We start from the raw sequence: 24,752 nt of genomic DNA, 5'->3' as shown, positions 1-24,752 counted from the left end.
TGAGATAAATACAAATTTCGGGTAGTTCAAATAACTATCCCCGGCTTCGATAACTCTCAGATGAATGAATGTGTATAGTCTAATCAGGGTATTATTACAATCGAATATAGTAGTTGAACCTCCCTTTCCTGTTTTACCTGAACGCCTTGACTCCCCAATTTTGTTTTCCCTAAGGAGCTGTTTGGGTGTGCATGCATCTAAAGGACATCCTCCATCTTAACTTCCTCCTCATCCTCAACCTCAGAATCCCCATCAGCCGCGTCAGGGGCTACGTCGCCCGAGGTCTGCAGGTTGGGAGCGGCGTGCTCAGGCCGGAGAGACCAGTTGTTGGCGAAACGCCCCGTCTTGTTCAACACGGCGATCTTTTCGAGGGTCTGGCGCAGATATGCCTCGGGTTGCTTGAGCTCGGCCCGCAAAGACTTGAGTGACCAGTATTGGTATCGCGAGAAGCATTGGATGATCTTGTCCATGAGTTCGCTCTCGGGAATACGAATGGTCTTCATCTCCACCTTCTTCGCCTTGGTCGGCTTGGGTTGAGATTTCTGTGGAACAGGGTTAGTCGATGAGCGGAACACTAAAATTATACAAATCAAGAAGGGAACAAAGGAAACGCACGATAAAGTTCGAGTCCCAATCTGCAGCCCGACCCGTTCCTGTAAGAAGGATCTGGCCATTGCGGCGATCCAGGATCTGGAGCTTGCCACTGCGGGCTGCCTCGCTTGTCTGTGCTTGAAGTAGGTGTCTCTGTTCCTCGGCGTGGACCGGCGCGCAGTTAAGCTCAAATGCAATCTTGCCGTAGATCTTCGTCTTCTCTATAAGCAGCGAGAACGTTAGCGCGGCTACATATGTTGGTGTCACGTCGTCTGCACCTACTCGGAATGGCCTTTCTGTAGTAAGGCTTGTTTCGATCCCACTTGGGCTTCTCAACCTTCTCAGACCGCGCTCTCAGGATGGACAAGGGCAAGCCCGTGTTAGAAGCGTCGGATCTAGCTTTCGATTTTGCCTTGAATCCCGGGAGATCCGCCTCCGAAAAAACGAAGTGATTCGATACCCCGGAGGAAATATCAAGGTTATATTCTCGAGGAACGGGCTGATGCTGTGCTAGGTCGGAATTGAGAAGCATCTTCATGCGAGGCTAGTTGAACGACATGACGTTAGTTGGCGCCCCTATTGGAAATCACCGCGGGCCATAGGCTTGAGCCTCTTGGAAAACATTAAATGTTATACCTTCATCGTGCCATCAGGTTCCGTTTCGTACCACTGCCTCAGAGTGCCGACTTGTATCTCTGTATCATCGTCGAGTTGGGACCAAGCCTTCCACAGACCCCTAGGAATACGTGCTAGATATAAGGCACCGAACGGATTTCCTTGTATCGAAGGATCGAAGAACTCTAGATCACCCGCATCCTCGTAGAGGTCGTCCTCGTCCATAGGAGATGGCGATACACCAGGCTCTGGCTTGACGAACTGCTGGTCCGACATCTCGGGAGGCGCTCGCCACGCAGGTCTGCTTGCTTTGGAGATCGTGGGCGTTAGAGGGCAGGGCTGATGTCGGTCGGAAAGAGGCGACTGTATGCTTCGACGCGTTGGGAATCGACGTTCGAATGGATATCGGATTCTGTAGAAAGTGGCGTACGTAATCGTACGCGGGTTGGTCGAGGAACTATACGACTATTCCGGCCGGGAAAGGAATGATCGTGGAAGATGGTTCAAGTTGTGATCTAGCTTTGTTGCGTTTGGGCGATTACGTCGATTGATCAAGACGTTGCGATCAATTAGCCGAAGTTTACTCGTTCCCCAGAATTAGCGGAGGGGAGCCCACGCCGTCGTCAGCGTCCGTTCCGTTCCAACGTTTCGGGTGGCGAACCACTGCTAATTCTATCAAACAGCGAGAATGCCTCAGTAAAACGTAACCTATTGTGCCCCTCTTCAATCATCAATGATGCCATTGATCCTTTTGGTCCACCACTATATTTCACTATCCCTAGACTTGTTCTAGGCGTGTGAGCGCGGTGTATCTTGACGCGCTTAGGCAGCTGCTCGCTTGCGGCACTGCCACGACCAGCTGCCACAGCCTCTGTCGCATTCCCCACATTCCACATTCCGATCTCCCCAGCCACTTGCCTAAACCAAGGCGGGAGATCTTCGTCTTATTCGTTTCTTCCTCAACTGTATCTTGACGTTTGCTTCTTTTAGCTGACTCTTTTCCCTTTTCTTTGCTCTCCTCTCCTCTTCGTGTCACAGCCCGAGTTAGAATGTTACCTAGCTTCGATCCCCATCATCTCCCCTTCCAGATAAGCGCTCGACGACGACCTGCATCAGCGACAGACAAGTCTCGGACTTTTTTGTTAGCACGGAATAATCCAGCTTCGATTGAGTTTCTTCTTCCATCGGATATATCGCTGTAATTTCCGTCCTCCGAGCCTCCAACCTTAACCCAACCTCATCCTCTCGACGCTATCCTCCGCCGTGTTTTCCGGTTAATACGATGCCGGTCAAGTCTTTGGTTGACCTGTGCCTCAACACGATCTTGAAGAATATAAACTTGGTTTCTGGAATCGGAGATGAGCTTCCCCACGATAACCGCCATGTACAAAAGATTCTCGCTCGCATCCCGACCGCTGCCCAGTTGCGCGAGGTGGAGGTGAATTCTCCTCAGCTGCAAGGTCATACGGCCAAGTACTGGAAGGCCATGATCCACCGCGATTTCCCTACCGCTAGGAAAAAGAACTATGTTCCCTCCGATCCTGCTGGCTGGTGGAAGGTCTATAAGCGATATAAGAGGGAGCATGAGGAATCTTTGAGAGCCGCGACCGCCGCCTTACAGAGTGCCTTCGCCGGACTGGCGAAAGAAGAATCAGGCAATGTAGCGACGATTGTCGATGGAAAACGTCTACCAAGACCACCTCGGACAGGCACAGGCCGGCGGATTGGGGCCCCTCGCTCAGGCCAGCGTCAAGCTGGGTCGAGTACCTTGGCCTTTACTGCTGGGAGTAGGACGAAGCTAGTGAGTGGAAAGAACGTTCTTCGGCGCGCACGACGGGAGGCCAAGGATATAGCTGCCCAGCGAGGATCCCTAGGTGCTGTAAGCCGCGTTTCGAATGCGGCAGGGGGTCAGCTCAGGGCTGCGCCTACCGGGTTCATCGAACATCATCGAGTCGCCTCTCAACCTGAATTTCGCAAGTCATTGCCCCCTACATCCTCTCGACCCACCCAATCCTCGAATACCGATGCGAAGGTAGCCACGAAGAGGAAGCGAGAGGATCCCGAATGCGTTGTTATCAATGTATCCGAGGAAGACGACTCGGATGATTTATTCGGAGAAGAGAGTGACGGGGATCGACCACCAGCAAAAGTAGCAAGACTGGGCTCTGGCAGACGGCAAAACACAGTTAAACGGGAACCGCTCTTTGACGACGACGGCGGCTACGACGACAATTATGACGGCAACTCCTACTCGGTTAGTCGCAAAAATTCCGTCTCCAAGACACAAAGCTCAAGGCCTCTTGAGGCGACGAGAGTATCCTTACCGCTCAAGCGACCTAGCGCTGGTTTACTCCCAGGCAAGCCTGGATCTACCCGGTTTATGAAATCCACATCCGGTTCCAGGCCCTCTGCATCTTCACCGCCGCCAAAACCTTCGACCACACTCCCAGCCATGGCAAAAGTTTCAAACTCGTCTACTACACCATCTAAGCTCAGCGCAAGGCCACGGGCAGAATCCCCTCCACAACAGCTGCAGGCAGCAGCCGCGTCTCAGCAGTCCCCCGACGTCGCCTTTCCTCGAAAGCGCAAACCGGACATCTTCATGAAACCGAGAAAGCGCACTTAATTCTCATATCATCAGCGGACATATACGGCTAAGCATCCTAGAATGCTTTTGCTACCACTACAAGATGAATCACGACTAGATTTTCAGGATATTGTACATTGGGATCCGGCGTTTGGCATGGTTGCAAAGAGGTTGATATTGGACAGAGGTTAAGGGTACGGAGGCTACCTCTATCCTGTCATATTGGACATTCCACGTGGGCAAATGATGGGCGGGCAGAGTCTTGTGATCTTTTTTTTTTCTTCTTTTTCGGAATGCTCATGGAAGCTACGGCGTGCCATTTATAAACGTATAGTAGACTGGTGTATGGAGTTAGGGGAAAGAAGGAAACAAAGGAAGAATCAAGAGCACCATGAATTTGGATCTCAGCCCTGGGATGTCCCCGAAGTCAGCGGCTTGATCGCCATGGCCTATCCGTAATATACAGTTAAACGCGAGGGAAAATATTATATTTGCTGGCGACAATGGGTATCATGCTATTATGTACTAGACATCAAAAGGGCAATAACACAGGCTGGGAAACATCCAAAACCAAGCTCTTCTACGAACCAGTTCCGCTCGCCTCCCCATCCCGTATTCTCGCCTTGTAAGCCCTCGGGCTTTCAAACTCGCTCGCCTTCATGCTCCACATCCCCACCTTCTTCGCCTTCGCCTTCGCCTCCGCCGCCTTATACGCCTTCTCCCTCCCTCCGAACTCAACACCTGACTTGGCTTCGTACGTCGTGGCGAGCCCCCGCTTGAGCATCTCCAACCCCACGTCGCGATGTAGGAAGAAGGGGAAGAGGAAAGAGAATATACCGCCGCGGCGGACGTACACCGTGGCTACTACGCGGTCATACTGGTCACGCTTGTGTATGTGGGCACGGACGCGGCGGTGGAGGATGGAGGAGGTTAGCCAGGAGAGGGCTGCGTCGGCGAAGGGTTGGGCAGGGCGGCCGAAGTGGGCGCCTTCGGGGGCGTCGATTCCAGCGAGGCGGATAGGGATCTATGGGCACGAGGAAGAGGTTAGGAAAATGTGAATTACACTTAGCGGATAATATAGGGGAAGAAAAGGGGGGGGACTACAGTTTGGTTCCTGAGCTGGGCCTTGCTGTCTGGGACCTGTCTAAGCCAACCCCACCCAGCTAACCTGCCACCCGGAGTGTGATAGAAGTGAAAGCCGTCACCGTCCCCTACGCTCGTCACACGGCCAAAGAGTGAACGCCTTCGGAAAGCAGTGGGCTTTATGTATGCCGTCCCTGGGATTCGTCGTAAGTAACGGGTGTAGACACCCACGAGGCTGAGGATGCCGACGGTCGAGAGGACGGTGGGGACAAGGATCCGGAGGCGTTCGTCGTCGGGGAGGTAGTCAGAGAGGGAGACAGGTTTTGGAGGCTCTTCCTTGGAGGGCGGTGGTGGCGGCGGTGGCGGCGGCGGTGAGGAGGAATTGAAGGGCCAAGGGGCCATGGTGAGGGTTGGGGGCAGAGAAGCTGCCGTGCTACACAAATGCAATTCAGTGTTCAATGTTGGAGTTGGATTCTCAGAAGCTAGTGAGGGTCAATTGATGCTCTAAAATGGGAATCCAGGGGTCTCGGGAGCTCTTTAAGCTTCTAAATTTAGCAGTTGCTGACAGTTGAAGCAGGCTCACAGAGCACAGTGGAGGATACAAGCACAGGCACAGGGACACTTCAAACATAAACACTCTGAGGAAGACAGACCTGGCGTCTGTCTGTATTATGCATTCGTCATTTATACCCGTCTCCTGTGTCTGCTATATGCAGTATGTGCTGCTCAATTGGCTCAAGGCGTCATCACATTCTTCTTCCGGTTCGGCTCACATCACTAGGATCGCTAAGGGCGGCCAAGTACGCCCTCACAGAATCCGTGACTCTATTTCACCTAGTTAGCGATTTCCTCTAATGCGTTCGCCATTAGGCCATTCCAGACTTACTTGGGCGTATGAAGTAAAAACCACTCAGACAGTTCATCCAGGGTCTTGACCCATTCTTCGTTCTGGTTGCCAAGCAGGTCCGACTTTCTGACATGGGTGGCCAGAAGGCGGAGCACCGTGCTCAACGGGTCAACGTGCTGGGGAGCTGGAAGCAGTTTGACGACGATATCTCTCGTGGGAAGGGAGTCGCGGTGCTCGGGCGGGACCACGGCCATAGCATCTTCGGAGAAGATGGCCGGCGGGAAATAGGAACGGATGAATGCGTTGTTCACATTGGGCACTCCGTGGTTCTTACGGAGGAACGGGGGGAGAATGTTGCACTTCTCCCAATCGAGGATAGCCTCGATCTTTCCGTTTTTGATGAGAATGTTGCTTGCGTGGAGATCGTCGTGCTGCAAATAAGTCCACGATCCGTTGATGGGGCCGTCATCCTCGCTTGCGACCTTCGTCTGGTCATAGGCACTCGCGACGGCGGTGAACTGGTGCAGTACGTCTTCTCCATAGATGAACGTGTTCTTCGCAACTTCCTCTTCTCCAAAGCATGCCTTCTTATTCTTCAAATATTTGGCGCGGTTGAACTTGGCTCGGCGCCTCACCTCGAGAATGTTGCCAAGGTACTCCTCAACCGTCTTGAATGGGCCGCGGCGGCCAAGGCTTAAGAGATAAGTATACTTGCCATGAAACTCTCCATCTACGATGGGACCAACGTAGAACGAGTTCGCCTCCCAATTGCAGTACAGGCTGCCGATCTCGCTGAAGCGTGTCCGCTCCAGCTTCTGGAGGTTCTCCTTGATTTCATTAAGGAGGTCGTAGCCCTGCGGCAAGATGGGATTAAACAACCTCAGCCGGCCCTGGTAAGTCTCACTGAACTGCTGAGCGTCGAGAGTAGCGGCCTCTTCAACAAGCTCGATAATCATCCATTCCAATGCATACGGGTTCTTGGCGCTGGAATCAAAATAGAGGCACCGCGGGACTGGAACGCCATGATAGGCGGCAAATACCATGTTAGCGACCTCTGACTCCATTTTGTACCAGGGGTCACAAGGGAGTGGGATTCGCAAGATGACGTTCTTGGTGTCCCAATCCGGGAGCGTGAGCTTGAAGAGTGCGTGAAAGGCACCACCGTCGAAGTTAGCCACTTCGATATCCCGGCTCGGAGGGATGAGTTCACGTTGCATGGCGTCCCTAATGATAGTTTCGGCATGCAGAACATTCGGAATTCTCTTCCACTCTTTAACGAAGCCAACGTGTTGGCCTAACTTGTTGAGCTCGGTCCACTTGATCCAGATATCTCGTTCCTGGTCACAAAGCTCGAGACTTCGAGGCTCGCTCGGCTGGACCTTGATGGGCTTTATGCCCTCAAGGTCGATGGCAGAAGGCGCAAACATGGCCTTGGGGTTCTGATTTCTTGACAGTAGTCAGTGGCAAGTCCGGAACAATTGTCTCTCATGTGCTACTTACAAGCTTTCTTCAAGGGAAGGTCATAAAGGGGAGGATGGACTGTAGAGCTCAGTGCTCAGTTCTTGGGAGTAATGGTGGAGGATGTGAAAGAGAGATTGTTTTTGTTTTGGAAAATCTTTCAAGGAAAGAAAAGAGCTGTGGCATAGGGTTAAGGAAGCCCACGATGCCTTGGGAGCATCCATCTCTTCGTCGTGGTTCCTTAGGTTAAGACCGCCGGCATCGCAGAGACACAGATGACCCTTTCCTGGTCATGAAGGAATGGTCCCTTCTGTTTGTGAAAGATACCAATTGTGAGTGCCTTCATATCTATTCTTTAGTGACTTACATTGGGCGGGATACGATTTACATGTTGAGCCTACTAGGTGCTCCTAATCTATGACAAGATGTTGGAATCTCCATCTTGCTTTTTGCAGGAGGCGACTTCGATGTGGAGAAACGTCGACCGAGGATATGGACCAAGCGGTAATAGCAAGGGCCAGAAGATGCCAACGATTGCATTGCCATGGGGATTCGAACATGGCGAAGAGCGGGTTGAAGAGTTGATTCGCCTTGAGAGTCGCGGTCATGTCTGAGGGGCATTCTCAACACAACATGAGAGCCGACTACTAGTCCTGCGTATCGGCTATCCTGAAATAAGATCTCTTCACATACAAAGAAGTGTCCTTGGTCCGGTAGGCCAACCAGTTGCGGGTAGATTTGTCGTTGACATCTGTGATTCTATGCATGACCCTGGGTTCATCTAAGTCCGGCTGGCGGCTTTCCCAGGGAGCGTTCCCAGATACACTTGCTCACTGCTAAACCCAATCTCACATTATATCAATATAAATGTCGCCTCATGTGACTTTATTTGACTTTCTAAACGTGCTGTTTCTGACTATACAACATCTTCTCCCTCAATCCCTCCCGTCTTCTTCTAAGCCCTGGACAAGCCAGGGAGGCATAGATGAAAACAAAACGAAGAACAGCTATGAAGACCTATTTTCGCGTCTCCTGGAGGCAGTGTGATACCAGGGACACAGTGGCAGAGTCGCGCGATCCCCGACAAAGGAGGTCCGCGGTCCGACTCACCATGGGCAGTAAAAAATTATGCTGAAAAGAGCGGCCGGGGATAGAGGCCCCGACGTCCGCGCGATTAAGCGTCGGAAGAACAGATACTACACACTGATCAAAGCCAAATCGGCCAGAAAAGCTGGAGAGGAAGAGAGAAGAGAAGGAGGGAGAATCGGAGGAGCGAATGGCTCCTTTTATATTTTTTTCCCCTTGAGCTCGGCAGCAGTTGGTTGACAAGGGTGGTAGGATAGGCAGGATAGGCAGCAACTGCTGCCTGGGAGCTGTTGCCTAGGGTCTTATTCCTGATGAGTGCTCCGCCTGATGATGAGCTTGGAGATTCATATGTGTATTATTGATTTCGATTCTCAGAGTGTATTAATTGCTGAGCTGCCTAGTCATTCCTATCATTATCCTGTCGGGACGTGGAAGGCAAGGCAGACCCACGGCGAGGAAACTTGCATCGCCACACCTGCCTAAACGTGCCTTCCATTCCCGAGAACCAACTGTTTATATTCAATCCTAGCCAGCAGGAATCCATTTCAAGTTGCTAGAGAGAGACACGTCTGTAGGCAGCCATCACCACTCGTAGCCGGTGCCTAGCCCTCCGTTGCCTCCTTGCCCTCCATCTTCGCAACCAGGTTCCCATGAATACCCTTCCAATTCCCTTCACACTGCCCCTTAATTACGGCGACCAAGAGCCTCGAGCACGAGATCGTCACCTCCTCCACCAACTCTAACCCACCACCACCCCCCTCCACCTCCCTAACCTCCCACACAGTCTCCATAACCACGCTCAACGGACTCCTCAACCTCACGAACATGCCCTTCTCTAGATCCACAAACTCGTAAGTGCTCACGACGTCGGAATCCCATAGCCCCGCAGGCAGGGCGTGCACCCGATCCGTCACCTCATAGACAACGGCGGGACGGCCGGCAGGAGGTGAGCAGGTGATGGTGGAGGGGATGGGTTCGGAAGTGCTTTCGGGGAGGGGCTTGTAGGAGATCATGTGCGGGTCGCATTTGATGAAGCCTTCGTGGTTTTGGAGGCTTGTGATTGCCTGGGGTCCGGTGAGGGTTGATGGGAGGGGGGTTTTGTGCTGGATGGTTGCTGAGGTGTTGAGGATTGCTGAAGGAAACTTAGTCCGTGACTGGCGACGGAGGGGAACCATTGAGGGGTAGACTTACACGACATCTTGGGTTAGGGTCTTGGTGATGATTATTCTATCTTGGGAGTTGAATTAAAGTCTAGATTTTCTTCGCTTCTAGTAAATCGTTGGGTTTGACTTGTTATTTCTTTCGTTTGAGTCCGTGATGATTTGGTCTAATTTCAAGAGTAGCGATTGATGAAATACTTCGTAGTGAGAGGCAAGTCCGAGGTTAAATCTCCTGTATCACCGCCGCCTCCTTTCGCACTGACACTTTAACTGTCTCATCGCCCACCTCTCAACCCTGGCTCGCCATTTCTTGAAGTTCTGGAATTGACGGGCTTAATCTTGTGCGGGGCACAGGCTTGTTATTCACAAGATAAGTGGACGGGATCGATTTTGATCTACGGTAAGAAAAGACATTGATGGGTGAAGAGACAACTCCAGTCCTATGCACTGTGATTTATTCCATTTCCATCGGATTTTACATACAAGACTCCTGCTAGCTAGTAGGTACATATCTCCGTGCTTTATTTCGCGTGATAGAAAATGTGATGATGCCAATATCGGTTGCTTCTGCTTCTCTAGAAACTAACTAAACCTGGGATGGCCATGGAATAAGCCCGTCCGTGCATGTGGCGAGATAGACTGAGCCCTTCATCCTGGATCCCGGACCCAGATCCGGACGAGGAGGATTATCCACAAGTTCTCCTCCCCTTGGACGTGACTATATCCCGGACTTCTTTTTGTCATCGCCGCGGTAGCCTTTAAAGAATCTGCTCGCCTTGTTGTCGTCCCGAGTGGCCCTCTTTTCTGTGGTTCCGGTTTTCGCGAGCTGAGAGTCCCGGGCAGTCCCTGCGGCCTCAATGATCTCGGCGATGGTGAGCGACAGGTCGAAAATCTTTTTCCTCGCGGCAACGGCCAACTCATCGAGACGTATGCAATCTTGACAATCTTTGTCGACGGAGATTGTGTACATGGGATACGAGGTTCTGGTTGAGCAGGGAAAGTGGGAGGTTGGGTCGAGCTGGTACTGTTCTTGAACGGCGCAATCGGCAAGCTTCTTGGTCCAAGATTCGTGCTTGCAGCTGTGGAGTATGCGTTTATAGAGACACATGGTGGGTATTCGTCGTCGTCTCCTCGTTTCGGTCTTGTGTAGATGACGGCCGCTGGAGGTAAATGGTAGCTTATAAGGAGAGGAGAGGCTCAGAGAAATGCGCTTCTGATCCGAGAGTAGCGCACTCCAAACTCTTCTTCTTCTTCGCGGCCAGACTATATATATATATATATTTGCCCCGACCTTCGGCCGGGCCTAGGGCTGTTAATGAAAGATTAGTTCTTCTTTGTTTGCAAGGCAGTAATCCAATAGAAGGGTCGAAGTAATTCTTGACAAAGAGCTGGACAATATCTTGTCTCTTGCCACGGCACTGCGCGACGACCGATGGCAAGGGACAGATAGACATACATAGAATATATGCATGAGGTATTAGCAGATGAGTAGATTTTCAAAAGCTGTTTTCTGAAACAGAGGTAAAGCTCAGCCTTTAGGTCTTAGGCTGAGGCTCCAGGAGCGAAAGGGCGCCAGCTTCGAGAATCTCGGTGAAATCTCTAGCCCACGACAGCCTATGGATGTCTTTGCGATCACGCACGTGAGGCACCTCTAGCCCGATGCGGGACAAGGTCTTGAGGAGAGAGGAGTCCGCAGCTGGTGATAGCACGATCCCGGATGACATGGAAAGACACTCGATATCTGTAGAAGAATCTCCAAAATACACCAGCGGTTTAGCATCCAAGCCTGGTAGGTTCGCGAGAGCTCGGGCTTTGTCGGCGGAGGTTGCCATAACACCAGTGCCGTTGGGGCCGGATATCTTGCCGTTCGCAACCACCTCGTTAGACACAATTTGCACATTAGCGACGAAATGCTGCAGGACACCCTCTATGAAGCTACTCGACCAGTTGACAGATACGATGTAAATAAGCCATCCGTGTTTCTGCGCCGTAGCTAATAGCTCCGAGATTCCCGGCCGCAATGTCACGTTTCCTTCTTCCACCGCAGAGACGCCGGCAGAAAAGAAGTCCGAGGATGATATTCCATCAAAGATCTTGGATTCCTCGACTCGTCGAAGAGACGCCATGTCGACCTCTTGGAGGCCGTTCAGAAACTTGGTTTCTTCTTCTAAACTCACTCGCTTATCCTGGGGGACTGCATAGTTGGACACATAGTCGCTGTAGTCGCCATAATAAGATTCCAGAATCTGCTTCCAAGCGTCTGAGAGATCCCTGTCATGCTGTTCCTTATGAAAAGAAATGGCGTGTTGGGCGAGCACTTCAATGGTATCCTGGGTAGTAATCGTTCCATCGAAATCTAGGACGATTGCCATATTGATGATTTCCGCTGTCGCTGCTGTGAGGCGGCAATGGATATGATCAAGAGCACTGGATGGTGAGTTGACCCTGACGTGTTTGGGGGCGAAAAAGGCTGAAGTTCAGTACAACAGAGAATGTACCCCGCTATAATTCAGCACGGTCAAGATCGATTGTCAGCACCCAATCTGTCTCTGTGGGTCCGAGATCAATTGATCAACGTACTCCTGTGCCGATTTGGTGCAGGGAGTGGCCAATGGTAAAAATCTGGGGCCGGCAGCAGCCCACAGTTGCAGCCCCCAGTTGCAGCCAGGCAAAGTGCGTCCAGGACCCACTGGCGGATACCCTCGGCTGAAATTCGGCAGTCTCATCAGGGGTTGATTCAAGTTCCAACAACATCGCTTCAGGTTTGGTTCGAGCCATGGGGAGGACCGAAGTTGTTTCAAGCAGATCTCCAAACGTAAACTTTTGCATGTCCTTCTTTGAGACAATAACGGCGGGGTATTTCAATTCTGTGGTCTCGGCGCGGAGTTTCTGGTCACTTTGCTATCTTATGTCGGGCTAACTGCGAGTTCCGCGCTTCGAGTTCCTCCGCGTCGATCATCGTCAATTATACGAAGCCTCGAGGCCATCATCCGGACTGGGATAGTGGGAGCCTATCTTAAAAGTCCTTTATCTTTTGAAAAGGATCACGATAAACAAGGCTTTGGTTAGTATCCCTTTCCCCTGTCTATGTATACCATGTGCAATATGCTATTGTCAATGTGCTTTGAGCCTTTGAGGTCCCTTTGGCAGGTGCTCTGATTTGGGATGGGGGATTTACTTCATTTCTGTGTTTGTGGAAATCGGACTCTGTTCAGCATGTTTGAGCCTTGTGCAGGATGGAAGGGAGATGGCTGGGTGTCTAGTTCTTGTGCTGGAGCATGCTGTGACTAGGACACGGCACCTTCTATGGGCTGCATACAAAGGCTTGGTATGGATAGATGTAGCCTTGACTTGGTCATCGGTCATACATCATGGATCTTTAGGGGAGGGCTAGGTGATATTGGGCCTTCTGGGCAATTAAACTGCAGGATGGCGAGAAGGACTGGCAGCTAGGCTGTTAGCTCTAAATCCTAGAGAGGGATCTGGCTTCTTATCTGCACCTTCCTCTTCCTTGGTCATGGCAACATGCCCTGGCCTTCCAGCCTACACTTGTCGCCTACCTTGGCTTCATGGGAGCTTAGAGCATGTCATCTTCTGGGAGACTTGTGCCTTCCTTGGAGATGTCTGTGAGTCCCTTACTTAGCCTGGCTCTTAAGCTCAAGCTCAAGTTGTCTGTTTACTCTGTCCCCCACCATTTCATCCTTCCATTACATCTCCAGAGCAAGCCAAGTGCATCCATCACCTTTCATCACTTCCTCAAACCTATTACCCTTTCCTTTCCCTACAGTTAGGGAGTCATCCAGGCATTTCAAGTCTTAAAACTCGTCCTGCTAGCAAATTCCTTATCCCCTCACAACCATACATCACCACCACACAACCACTTAGCAAGCTTTTCCCCAAAGTCAAGATGCCCACCTACGCTGAAGATCGTGCCCGGCGTCCTATTCAGCGTTTCCGACGCTGTGACGGTATTCCAGGTGTCGATCCACAGTATCCTCCTCATCTTCGAAACTCAGCTCTCGACCAGCATTATCCTCCTTCTATTGGAAGTTCTATCACATCTGACTCTGATAGGAGCGATGAAGAGAACTTTCCACCTACCATTGCTGGACCAACTGTCTCATCAGGGTATGCTGCATTGCGAGACAGTCGACTCCGTCAACGATGGGAAGTCTGGGAGGCCATCCGTGACTTTGATCACTTCTGTGACAGATACCCTTCGGAGGCGATTCCTTCATCATCGAGGCATGTCCCCAGCCAGCAAATCAAGTGATCCATCTGCTCCTTTTCGCACTAATATTTCTCGATTACTGGATTCGATTTAGAACTGACAACGCTAATATGTTGTGTTCATAGGGATCTTGACGTCTGGGATATCTACCCGCCCTACGACGAATATCCGGCTGAAACCGAATCGGACCCTACCGACCAGTATTCAGTTGGCAGTGACCAGTTTTTAATTGATCCAAATTTGATCCCGCCCTCGCCCCCAAGCAGTTTCATTGCTCAAGGTAGAGAGATACTCGTGCCCATTTAACACACTCAAGTTACTGACACATTTAGGTTTCAATTGCTTCTGCAGCCTTTTCGTCCGCAGTCCAAGCCCCACCGTTTCCCTTCCTAAGCCATACGCGAGGTGCATCACATCCAGTAATAGCTCCGATATCATTCACGAGTGGCCAAGCACCACACACGGATCTTCCACGCTGCCCACGTTCAGTCGGCTTAACCTTGGTAGGCTTGCTGCTCGGCAGCCAGAGAAGCCGAAGAAGCCTAGCTTCCTCTCCTCTCTCGGCAAGTTTTTTTGCAACCTGTGGGGTCGCAAGAAAGCCCGTCCTGCTGAGGATTCTCATTGTCCTTCCATTGGATCTCCCGGTTCGTGGAATTCGTGGAATTCAGACACTTCATCCATTCCCCGATTCTCGGGCGAAGTAGATATTCCACTCGATCCTATTGCTGCAAGGCCAGACGTCTCCGACGCATCTCTGGGCTCGTCCCAGTAGGGAAATACTGAGCCATTCTTGGCCGGCACTGACCAAGGGAATCCTGGAGTGCCGACGCTTGTCAACTTGACGAGCGACAAGGACGAAAATATTCCGTGTAATACCACTCATCCAACTGTTTTTTTAATCCAACTGTTTTTCGATCCAACTGTTTTTCAGATCCAACTGTTTTCCAAATCAACCGCACTCCATCCGGCCGGTCTTCCTACGCTCTCCTGGCTTTCCGGACCGGCACTCTTACTGTACCTCATCTAACCTTCCCCTTATCCCACGCACCTTAGGCTTCGCGAAGAAGTCAGCGGATCCAGCCAAAATGGCGACCTTACAAGTCCGGGGCCCGGACTTCTCTGTCACAAAGCAAAAGGCGATAGAAGATGCTAAAATTATGCAGTCTACTGTGAACGAGCAGTGTGTGTCTGCGGGCCAGGAGGTTCCTCCCTACATTCTTTCTGAATTGATCGGTAAAGGAAGTTTTGGAAGGGTGTACAAGGCCACAGCTGTCAAAAATAGCCAGCTAGTGGCCGTCAAGATTATCGACATTGAGGAGAGCGATACGCTTAACCCCAAACTCTCCGACACATACGGAGAATTTCTAAAAGAGATCAATGCCCTGAAGCTTCTCAGCAACAGCGGCGCTAAGAATATTAACCATGTGATTGACGCTCTCCCTGTTGGTCAGTCGATGTGGATGATCACCGAGTACTGCGCCGGAGGTAGCGTCGCGACCTTGATGAAACCCACAGCCCCCGGGGGACTGCAAGAAAGGTGGATTATTCCCATCCTTCGAGAAGTCGCTGAGGCAATCTTCTGGGTTCACAAGCAAGGCATCATCCACCGCGATATCAAATGCGCAAACATCCTAATACACGAAGCTGGTGGTGTCCAGCTATGCGATTTCGGCGTCGCCGGTGTTATCGAGACCAAGTTTGACAAGCGGTCAACCTTTATCGGAACATTACACTGGATGGCGCCCGAGCTGTTCGCATTCGAACAGACTGCCTCGTACGGAACAGAGGTTGACATTTGGGCCTTTGGGTCCATGGTTTATGAAATCGCATCTGGCCTTCCGCCAAACACCCAGTTGATGGACATGGTGCGACTCGGAAATCACCTGAAGCAACATTCCCCAAGACTGGAGGGAGACCAATACAGCGACGGTCTGAAGGACCTCGTGGCTTATGCTCTCGAGGAGTCGCCGAGGAACCGACCAACCATCGAACAAATACAACGCCACCCATACATCTTTAATTCCTCCACGGCCTACCCCACATCGTCGCTTGCCATGCTTGTCCGAGCTTACAAGCTATGGGAAGCGCAAGGTGGGAGCCGGAAATCTCTCTTTGCCCCTGGGGGCGCGCAGGTGCCGCAGGATTTTCCGTCAACAGCACTCGCAAGCGACGAATGGAACTTTAGCACCACTGCTGCTTTCGATCAACAGGTCTTTAGAGACAACGACACTCAAACAGTCTACGAAGCCTACGGCACGCAAGTTGACTTCGGCGCTGATTTAACCGATACCGAACAGACGTCGCGACCTCAAAAGGGGAGGGGAAGGCGCAAGCCGCCAAATTTCCCAGTTCTGAAAGCACCCCTTGAGAAGGTTTTTGATCCAAACACCTTGACTGGGTACGCGGAAAATTCCAAGAATTATTATGGCGTAGGGCCTCCACCTCCACCAACCTCCGATCTGCCTCTCAGGGATGGCTCTGGTCAGGGGTCCGATGTTAGGGAGTCTCTTATCGACTTGGATGCGTCTCTCCATGGCGGGGAACTCTCACACTTTGCCGATATGGAAACCATCCGAGCATCGGGTGTACCGCGTGCTTCGCTGGATTACAGCTACAGCATGCCTGAGCCGCAGGATTTCAATAAGCCCCCTCTCAGCGACCCTGAGCAGTTCAACATCAATCGAAGAACCCGAGACTGGAAGTTCCCTACCATGGCGCCCCCCGCATCAGCAAACCCAGAGATTTCCCGATTCCCTTTTAACGAAGAGCACTCCGCCCCTAGCTCGGCGGGTCAGCCAGGACTCCATCATTACACCGCTGATCCTCTATCCATGGCGCCTACCTATAGCAGCAGTGAACAGCTAGCTGTCCCCCGCGCCGTTTCCCAGGCCGCCAACCGTGCATCCGCTGGCAGCCTTATCGACCTCGACATGAGTCTTCCAGACCCCATTAGCGACCCTATTCGACCCTCTACCGCCCACTCCGACGTGGGGTCCGTAACCGGTTCCGAATTAGGAGGCCCCAACAACCCGTTCGACCTTGAGCGCCACGCAAGCCTCTACGTACCCTTTTCGAACCGCGAGCCGTCCATCTACGTCTCCGACGATTCCACCTTCGCCAACCCCTTCTCCGACCTCGCAGCGGCTACTTTAACACAGAGACTAAGCCGCAGAGGATACCACTCCGGAAGCCAATCCTTCAGCAGCAACGAGTACTCCGACAACGAGTATCTCGCCCCGCAGCCCATGTACCAGCAGCTCCAGCAACAACATCAGCCGCTCGAACCTCAACCCCGACCCCAGCCTCGACCGCCCGCCCAAGCTATGCCCATATCGACTCCATCTTCTATTTCTTCAAGAGGACTCCTCCTGCCTGTGGCACCTAACGCGCCTTCCGGCCGTGTCATGCTCGGACAGGCGAGCCTCGAAGAGGTCAAGGACGAGTTTAGGAGGCTCATGATGAGCTTTGGCGAACACTTGGACATTGCAAATGAGAAGCTGGCGGATTTGCCGGTTAGGAGGGCGGCTAGGATAGACTCACTTCTGAGGGAGTGAGGGAAAAGGGTATAGGGTTTGGTTTCGACTGGTATTTTTCTTCTTCTATTTGGGGAACTTTGAGCAAGTTGGGCATCGTACGGGAAGCGAAATGGCGTCTGCATTGTATTATATTGTACGTTTGTTGATTTTTTGGGGGCCATGTCTCATTTATGCGTCCATGACTGGTCAGATAACACAATCAATCGCATTTTCGTCAAGTCAACTTCTCCAGTAGTGTTTTCGTTCTACCCATATTCGTGTGAAACCGACATTTACTCTACCACAAAATCCACACAATCCCCCCCCCCCCAAACAACCGTTCCCATTTTCCGTTCCCAGTAATTTCTCAAATCAAATACCCCATAAGCGCCGCCTGATGCTCCTCCACAATCTCGTGCAGCCGAATAAGCACGCCAGCCGCCAACATCCTCACCTCATCCTCCTCCTTATCCCCGCCCCTCGTAACCTGCAAAAGCCGATCCAGCCAATCCACAGTATCAGTGATCTTCCTTCCCATCCTCTGCACGAGGTGCCTAGTCCTATTCTCGTTAACCTCCAGCAGCGTCGCAAGAACCGTAATACCTGCGGCCGTGACGGGCAACTTCCCCACCATGTGCGCTCGGAGAGCCAGCACCACGCTCCACGACTGCTCGGTCATATCGTCGAGCGCGAGGGTCGAGGGCCCCGCGGCGTGGACGAGCACGGCGACGGCCTTGAGAAAGGTCGCGAGGACATAGGGTTCCGTGAGGACGGTGGAGATGCGCGCCGAGGAGGCGTTGAGGGCATAGCGGTAGCGGTCGACGAGGGGCGCGAAGAAGGAGGAGAGGATGAGGTTGGCGGTCGTGTTGGGGATTATGCGGACGGCTGGGCGGGGGCGGGCTTTGCTTTTGAAAGTGGCGAGTTTGAGGGCGTCGGGGCCTGTGAATTTGTCTGCGGCCTCCGCGGCCATGGGGCCGAGGAACGACTTGGTCATGGATTTGGTGATGTCGTCCAAGGCGGTGGGAGGCAAGGCCTTCAATGTCGAACCTGGGACGAGGTTGTTTCCACCAGAGCCACTAGGTCCTAGGAATAGTTGCTCCATCTTTTCGGAAAGCTTCTTGGAAGGGAATGAGGTGCCCACCGCATGTTCAGACGTTCCATACCCGGCAAGCTCCCTAGCGGCAAGGCCGAGCGCAGCCAAGATAGCTGCTCTCTGCGAAAGGGAGAAATCGCCCTGGAAGAAACTTTTGATGAACCACGGACCCATTTTCTGGGGTTGCACAACGAGAAGGGCTACCATGCCTTCGAGACGAAGCTCGTGAAAATCTTCCAGGTCAAATTTGTCGTGGAGGCCCACGAGTAGAGTCGCCAACTCGTCGGCATGGTCGCTGACTTCGGTCCCGAACTTTCCCTTTCGGCGGATAAGAGACGGCGCCGTTTTCAACGCAAGCTTCTGCTTGTCGTAGTTTTCGGTGTCCCGTAGGTATTCGATGAGGGTGCGGATGTACACCGGTGCCTTGGGTTTGTCACGTCGGACGAGTGTTGGGTCCTCCTCAGAATCTTCGGCATCAGAGTCAGGTTTTGCGTAAGGAACAATATCATCGTCATTATCGGTGTCGATTTCCTCAATGATCAGCCTTGGCTTTTCCGGAATGACCTTTACCGGTTTCGACTTTTTAGATCTTGGAGGAGCTGACGTTGCTGGCCCTTTTGTTGCAGTTGGTTCTGTCACAAGCGAGGGCTTCAAGAGGGGCTGGATCGGTCCAGGCTCGTCTTGGACAGTCGTAAGACTCTTATACCAGTTCGCCTCATCGCTCTCCATTTCAGGCATCTCAAAGCGGAGGCTCCCTGCAGGGGTGGGGACCGTTGAGGAGATGGCTTCACCAACGACCATACCAAGGAACCTAGCTCCAGTGCTAGGAGAAGCCAGCCTAGAAGAAACCATACTGATGTAAGGGGAAGACTTCGTTATAATTCTTAACTCTGAGTTATCGAGACGGCGAAGATAGGCCGAACTCAAAAGGATGGTTTGGGCGAGAGCTGTCAAAAAGGTCAGAGGACTGCACGCAGACGTTGCATGGAGGAACTTACCTTGTTGGTGGATCATCGGAGCATGTCCGATGTAGATACTGTCACCAAACAGCCGCAGCCCCTTGTCTATGAGGTTGACAAGAAACTGGCGGTCATCGGAGTAAGACGCGAGAATGGCTCGTCGCATCCACACGTTGGATTCGGGAGCGGACCTAACAGATTCGGGGATGAGCCAGTGGATGAGAGAGGATTTGTTCAAGGCCTCCTCAGGCAACACGCGACGCAATATGGAGATAGTCGCGGAGATGATGGAAGCATGGAGAGAAGGATCCGATGACTCGACCTTCTCTAGCACAGCCGTTGAGAGATAGTCCAAAACGGCATAAGATAGCCTGACCCGCTCCCTCGGTAGAAGTGCGAGGATGAATCGTGATAACGTATCAGGATCCGCATCTTCGCGTAATAGGAGGGAGTCGAACAGCTCTCGATGGAGTTGATCTAAGTCTTGTAAGAAACACATCCAAGAAATAACGAGGTTAACGAGCCGGAAAACTCACCGGCATATCCGAGGCTCCAAGAGCCCACAAGGACTTGAGCACAAAAATCGCATTCTTCTTCTGGGGGAGCCTTCCTCAACCAACTAGCGATGGATCGAGCAAGCCACTGCGTGTACAGTTTTCCATCCGAAACCCAATGTACTGATGATCCCTTGTTTCCCATTAAGATATCCGCTTCCGCGGCATACGAGACCAAGCCTCCGCGAGCAAAAGTGGAGATGATCTCGCGTGAGATGGTCTGCCGTTGGCCAGGAGTAGTTTTTGGGTCACTGATAGTCCCGAGCCATATCGATCTCAGGGTATCGTCCCCATCGAGGACAGCCGACAGGGTATCCAGATATATTCCCGTGTTGAGTTCAAGATCGGGCCGCTTCGGACCTCTGGCATTGGAATTTATCTCCTTGGTGAGAGCTCGTAGTTGAAGTGTGATGGTATTAATTCCCGTAAGGTTACGTATGCATGTCAAAAGGAGTGCAAGATCGGGGATCTCGTGGGAACTAGAGCCGCTGTACTCGCTCTCTTGAGCCGAACCTTCGCGGAGGAGGGGCCAGTAGTTCGGAGCAGTCTCATTCACAAGAGTAACGACGATCCGTGATCCCACGGCGTCTGGGTTATATAGACTGACACCGCTCGTCGGATCGGCTAAGTATCGTAGAGTACGGATGAGGGTGTCGTAGTCTGGTTGGGATTTGAGGATCCCCAGTGCCTCAGTGGGGTTTGCGATTCCGAATCCATCTGATCTTCGGCCCTCTTGGGAATTGTGGGCGCTTAACGAGCCGCTTGAGGCAGGTTGCAGCCTCGGGTTCGTGTAGGTGGTGCTGATGGGTGTTAAAAAGTCGTCCATGATGATGTTGGCCAAACCGAGACTCGAGACTTGAGATGTGAGGTTTGATGGTTGAGAAAAGTAGCACTGAGCTCAGATGAATGAGATTCTACATGTTTTCTGCCAGGCTCCTCTATCTCTTTGCTCCGTTTGTGCCACTGAAGAGAGAGACGGAACAGAAATGGACTATACTATTTTGATGAGAAGGTGAAGGCACAGGTTGCTACATAAAGTCGTAGTCGCCTTGACCCTTTTAAACCTTGATGCTTTCATGTCGTTTCCTTGATGTGTTACTCATGACAGTGCTTCCCAGTGCTTCTACTACAGTGCATTCTTTGATATTCACCCGCTATTTTGCCCCACTGCCTGGAAGTTTACTGTAGCAGCTGCCTTAAACAACATTGAAGTCTTGGCTATTACCTGTGTACACTACTTCGTACTCACAGTGGTGAATTATCAATCAAGTTAAGGCTGCCTGCCCTGTCAGGAACCGATCAATCTATTTCCGGAGTGGGAGCTGACTTCTTGCAAGGCACCAATAGTTCCCCCCCACCTTAAACCTCAGCCCCTCCAACGAGAAGCCTAGCTGTGAGAGCCTCTCAAACCTTGAAAGTGCACCCCAACTTGCGAGAGAAAGTCGGCCTCCCAAGAACCGGCAAGACGGAAAGCAAAAAATGGAGGTCGACTCCGCTCCTCAGCCTGGGCTCCCATCCCATGGCAGTAGTGTTGTTAACGAAGAAGAGAGATGGTAAGGGAAATCGGTTGCGAACGCCTTTCGACCACATCTTGCTCAGTCTGCCTTCATCCAGGAAGTATTTGGAACAAATCCGCCGTAACCCCGGTCCATACACCGACCCCGATGCCGTCAGTCAGGAGGCGATTGATCAGTTCGACCAGATGAAGATATTGTATCTATATTCTACCTATACCTGCCCTCCCACCTCGCCCTACCACCGACTGGTTTGCTAATTAATACTTGTGCTTCTACAGAGTCATGTTCGTCCCTCCCAAACGCGACCGCAGAATCCGCGGAGTCTTCTGACTGACCATCCCCCTAGAGGCGCCGGTGGTCTTGGCTGCGAAATCCTCAAAGACCTAGCTCTATCGAAGTTCAAGGATATTCATGTAATCGATATGGGTGCGCCGAACCTCACCACCTATTTGGCCTCTATCGACCTAGCGTCGCGCGTGCCGTGGGAAACTAACAATCCATAGACACAATCGACATATCCAACCTCAACCGACAGTTTCTCTTCCGACAAGCCGACGTAGGCAAGTTCAAGGCCGAGATCGCCGCGAATTTCGTCATGAGAAGGGTCAAGGGCGTCCAAATAACAGCGCATAACTGCAAGATCCAGGACAAGGATGACGATTTCTATAAGCAATTTCAGATGGTGATTTGTGGCCTGGACAATATTGAGGCTCGGAGGTGGATAAATGCGAAGTTGGTCGCGCTTGCCGAAGAGGGAGACGGTCCCGACTGCATCAAGCCCATGATCGATGGGGGAACCGAGGGTGGGTTATATATACGCTTGAAGATCGGTGCCTCTGACCTCTTCGGTGCTAACAACTACGTCTCAGGTTTCAAGGGCCAAGCGCGAGTAATCATACCAAGTATGACCTCTTGCTTCGAGTGCCAACTAGATATGCATGCGCCAAGGGCAGCGGTGCCTCTGTGCACCCTTGCCTCCATTCCACGACAGCCAGAGCACTGCGTTGAATGGGCCCATCTTATCGCCTGGGAGGAAGAAAAGCCGTTCCCGGAGCTCGACAAAGACGATCCCGAACATGTGACCTGGATTTATCAGAAAGCCCTGCAGCGCGCCAGGGAGTTCAACATTTCCGGCATCACCTATTCCTTCACTCAAGGTGTCATCAAGAACATCATCCCCGCCATTGCATCCACCAATGCCATCATCGCCGCCGCCTGCTGTAATGAAGCCTTCAAGCTGGCTACTGGCGCCGCCCCCGCGTTAGGGATGGAGAATAACTACATGATGTACTCGGGAGACGACTCTATCTACACTTACACCTTCAACCACGAGAGGAAGGACGATTGCCCAGTGTGCAACTCAGCATCACGCCCTCTCGAAGTAGACCCGGACATGTTGCTTGGCGATCTCGTGGAATCTTTCGCGATGAGACCTGAGGCTCAGTTGAAGAAGCCCTCGTTAAGAGTGCAAGGGAAGACCCTTTATATGCAGTCCCCACCAAGCTTGGAGCAACAGACTCGGCCCAACCTCAACCGGTCCCTCAAGGACCTTGGTATCGAAGATGGTCAGGAAGTGGTCGTCACGGACCCCGCCTTCGCGGTGGAATTCAACTATTATTTCAAATTCAAGGCGACATAGCCGGCCAGAAACTAGCCTACTCATACTCAGAGGGGAGAAAGAAAGAAAGGTGTAATGACGAAATGAAACAAGAATTACGTGGTTCGAGCGTTTACTTCGTAATGACTTGGAAAGATGAAGGTTATAACCGGGGAAAAGACGCTGGTATCATTAGGCCATAAACATCTAAGAAGAACGTGGAAGGTATTGTACATGGTTTAGTGATCCGGGCTCGCCCTATCGAGCCATGAACACAACCTGCTTCTCCAACGCCAGGCACTTGTTCTTCATAACGCGTAGCGCTTCCACGAAAAGTTCGTCGCTATCCCATTGACCCGTGCTCTCGATTCCAAAAATGAAGTGGTCCCGTTTCCTTCCCAGCTTAACCTTGCCCTCAAACTCGGCATGCCGCAAGCACTCTCGGCTCACAGTATCCTTCATCGGATCCAAGACGACAGCTTTGTCCTCGCCCTCCTTGTTCTCGTAGCCGCTGCCCTTGACCGAAGCCTCTCGCCTTGTGACCTTCTCGATCCCAATAACACCTTGCGGGAAGCACTGTTGGAACTTGTGCGCATCCGCTCCCAGGATAGGTTTGAGAATATTAATAATCGGCAACAGGCGGTACGAAGCTGTCGCCACGGGTGAGAACTTGGCGTGATCAGCACCAATACCCTTGTGCATATGCATCTCCAGGCTGATGCGCTGACTAGGCCGAAGCTTGGCGATGAGAATATCAGGGTTCACAGGTGCAATAGCGTCGTCTCCGGAGAAGAATTCGGCTTGCCGACCATTCGGAGTAAACACAATATCCTTAGCGTAGACATTGGCATGGTTGTACAGTTTCGTCGGGTCTGTCTCGCCCTCCTCAGCATCAGGATTGTGGGTGCACTCGACATTGAGAGACAAGCTGACGGTGTTCCAGTCGAAAGAGTTGGCAAATTGGTCCTCGCCGGGTTCGCCGCGCTTAAAATCTTTGAGAAACTCCTGGAGGCCCTTCTTTCCGCCCTTGAACGGTATCAAGCCTAACCTGTGAGACAGCACCTCATCGTGGATCACGGAGGTGTTGTCTTCTATGAATACAGTCTCGATCGCGAGGGTAGATATTTCAGCGATTAGGATGCGGCGGATGGCGTTTGCGATGGACGCGTCGACACCGATGAGAGAGAGAGAGAGATCATGCGGCTTGTTGTAGTGTATCTTGATTGAGAGGCCACGCTTGAATTCATCGAGGCTGAAGCTATGATCCTCACCGAAAAAGTGCCCGGGGAAGTCGGTCGAGATGCCATTGGTCACCGTTTCCCTATTAATGTGGACGATCTGTCGGTCAAGGGTTAGTGAGACGGACAAGATAGGAAAGTATGTTTGGGGAGCATGGACAAGAGAATAGAAGAATTGAACGAGACGCGACGTACTGTCCTATCCTCCTCAGTTGGTAATTTATGCGGCATGTTGTTGTTTTTAATTGACGTTCTCCGAGAGCTGCCAAGAGTGTTTGATGTTGGTGATGGCAGCTCGAAAAGAAAATCCGATAATGGAAATTTTTTGATGGACCCCTCCAGAAAAATGGGCGATAAGAACCAGCGATAAGAGGCTGGAGTCGAGGGGCAGTCTGCGCAGAAGCTGTTAATACTACGCCCTAGGCGTGTCCCTAGCAACGAATCCCATTATTAAGTCCACGAGTCTGATAGGCTACTAGTCACGTGACGAGTTCCCGGTAACTCCCATCTCAATTGAGAATCTCGAACAGCAGACGCAATTTCATGAGGACTTATGGGCCGGCTGGAAGCTTGAAAGCGAACGTCACAACTCGAACCCTCATAACCGACCTCGCGGAAGGG

General features: G+C 51.9%; 7 protein-coding genes and 4 pseudogenes across 7 annotated transcripts; 3 read left to right on the top strand and 8 right to left on the bottom strand.

Annotated features, from left to right (window-relative positions):
- Positions 1–197: 197 nt before the first annotated feature.
- Positions 198–1,482, bottom strand: SAPIO_CDS3601 (Transcription initiation factor IIF; the record flags this gene model as incomplete). Its single annotated transcript, XM_016786361.1, has 4 exons — positions 198–542; positions 616–812; positions 874–1,135; positions 1,228–1,482. The coding sequence occupies 4 exons, from the start codon at positions 1,480–1,482 to the stop codon at positions 198–200; spliced, it is 1,059 nt and encodes a 352-aa protein (XP_016644367.1).
- Positions 1,483–2,488: 1,006 nt separating this feature from the next.
- SAPIO_CDS3600 lies at positions 2,489–3,832 on the top strand (annotated as a pseudogene; the record flags this gene model as incomplete).
- A 541-nt stretch (positions 3,833–4,373) lies between these two features.
- Positions 4,374–5,278, bottom strand: SAPIO_CDS3599 (uncharacterized protein; the record flags this gene model as incomplete). Its single annotated transcript, XM_016786360.1, has 2 exons — positions 4,374–4,817; positions 5,108–5,278. The coding sequence occupies 2 exons, from the start codon at positions 5,276–5,278 to the stop codon at positions 4,374–4,376; spliced, it is 615 nt and encodes a 204-aa protein (XP_016644366.1).
- A 480-nt stretch (positions 5,279–5,758) lies between these two features.
- Positions 5,759–7,150, bottom strand: SAPIO_CDS3598 (annotated as a pseudogene; the record flags this gene model as incomplete).
- A 1,719-nt stretch (positions 7,151–8,869) lies between these two features.
- SAPIO_CDS3597 (Uncharacterized protein) lies at positions 8,870–9,465 on the bottom strand (the record flags this gene model as incomplete). The annotated part of the gene is made up of 2 exons (XM_016786359.1): positions 8,870–9,399; positions 9,459–9,465. The coding sequence occupies 2 exons, from the start codon at positions 9,463–9,465 to the stop codon at positions 8,870–8,872; spliced, it is 537 nt and encodes a 178-aa protein (XP_016644365.1).
- A 680-nt stretch (positions 9,466–10,145) lies between these two features.
- SAPIO_CDS3596 lies at positions 10,146–10,535 on the bottom strand (annotated as a pseudogene; the record flags this gene model as incomplete).
- Positions 10,536–10,962: 427 nt separating this feature from the next.
- SAPIO_CDS3595 lies at positions 10,963–11,799 on the bottom strand (annotated as a pseudogene; the record flags this gene model as incomplete).
- A 1,535-nt stretch (positions 11,800–13,334) lies between these two features.
- On the top strand, positions 13,335–17,212 carry SAPIO_CDS3594 (uncharacterized protein; the record flags this gene model as incomplete). Its single annotated transcript, XM_016786358.1, has 4 exons — positions 13,335–13,555; positions 13,784–13,938; positions 13,991–14,302; positions 14,712–17,212. The coding sequence occupies 4 exons, from the start codon at positions 13,335–13,337 to the stop codon at positions 17,210–17,212; spliced, it is 3,189 nt and encodes a 1,062-aa protein (XP_016644364.1).
- A 328-nt stretch (positions 17,213–17,540) lies between these two features.
- On the bottom strand, positions 17,541–20,605 carry SAPIO_CDS3593 (uncharacterized protein; the record flags this gene model as incomplete). The annotated part of the gene is made up of 3 exons (XM_016786357.1): positions 17,541–19,213; positions 19,265–19,702; positions 19,762–20,605. The coding sequence occupies 3 exons, from the start codon at positions 20,603–20,605 to the stop codon at positions 17,541–17,543; spliced, it is 2,955 nt and encodes a 984-aa protein (XP_016644363.1).
- A 653-nt stretch (positions 20,606–21,258) lies between these two features.
- SAPIO_CDS3592 (uncharacterized protein) lies at positions 21,259–22,935 on the top strand (the record flags this gene model as incomplete). The annotated part of the gene is made up of 6 exons (XM_016786356.1): positions 21,259–21,332; positions 21,394–21,492; positions 21,575–21,580; positions 21,643–21,722; positions 21,800–22,099; positions 22,166–22,935. 6 exons carry the CDS (start codon positions 21,259–21,261, stop codon positions 22,933–22,935), a joined length of 1,329 nt encoding a protein of 442 aa, XP_016644362.1.
- A 216-nt stretch (positions 22,936–23,151) lies between these two features.
- On the bottom strand, positions 23,152–24,362 carry SAPIO_CDS3591 (DNA-directed RNA polymerases I and III subunit RPAC1; the record flags this gene model as incomplete). The annotated part of the gene is made up of 2 exons (XM_016786355.1): positions 23,152–24,231; positions 24,327–24,362. The coding sequence occupies 2 exons, from the start codon at positions 24,360–24,362 to the stop codon at positions 23,152–23,154; spliced, it is 1,116 nt and encodes a 371-aa protein (XP_016644361.1).
- Between the last annotated feature and the right edge of the window lie 390 nt (positions 24,363–24,752).

The sequence above is a fragment of the Scedosporium apiospermum genome, assembly GCF_000732125.1.
Source record: "Scedosporium apiospermum strain IHEM 14462 chromosome Unknown SEQ_SAPIO_0088, whole genome shotgun sequence".
Lineage (NCBI taxonomy): Eukaryota > Fungi > Ascomycota > Sordariomycetes > Microascales > Microascaceae > Scedosporium > Scedosporium apiospermum.
Note: the sequence above shows the minus strand (reverse complement) of the source record. Positions and strands in the feature narration are given on the sequence as shown.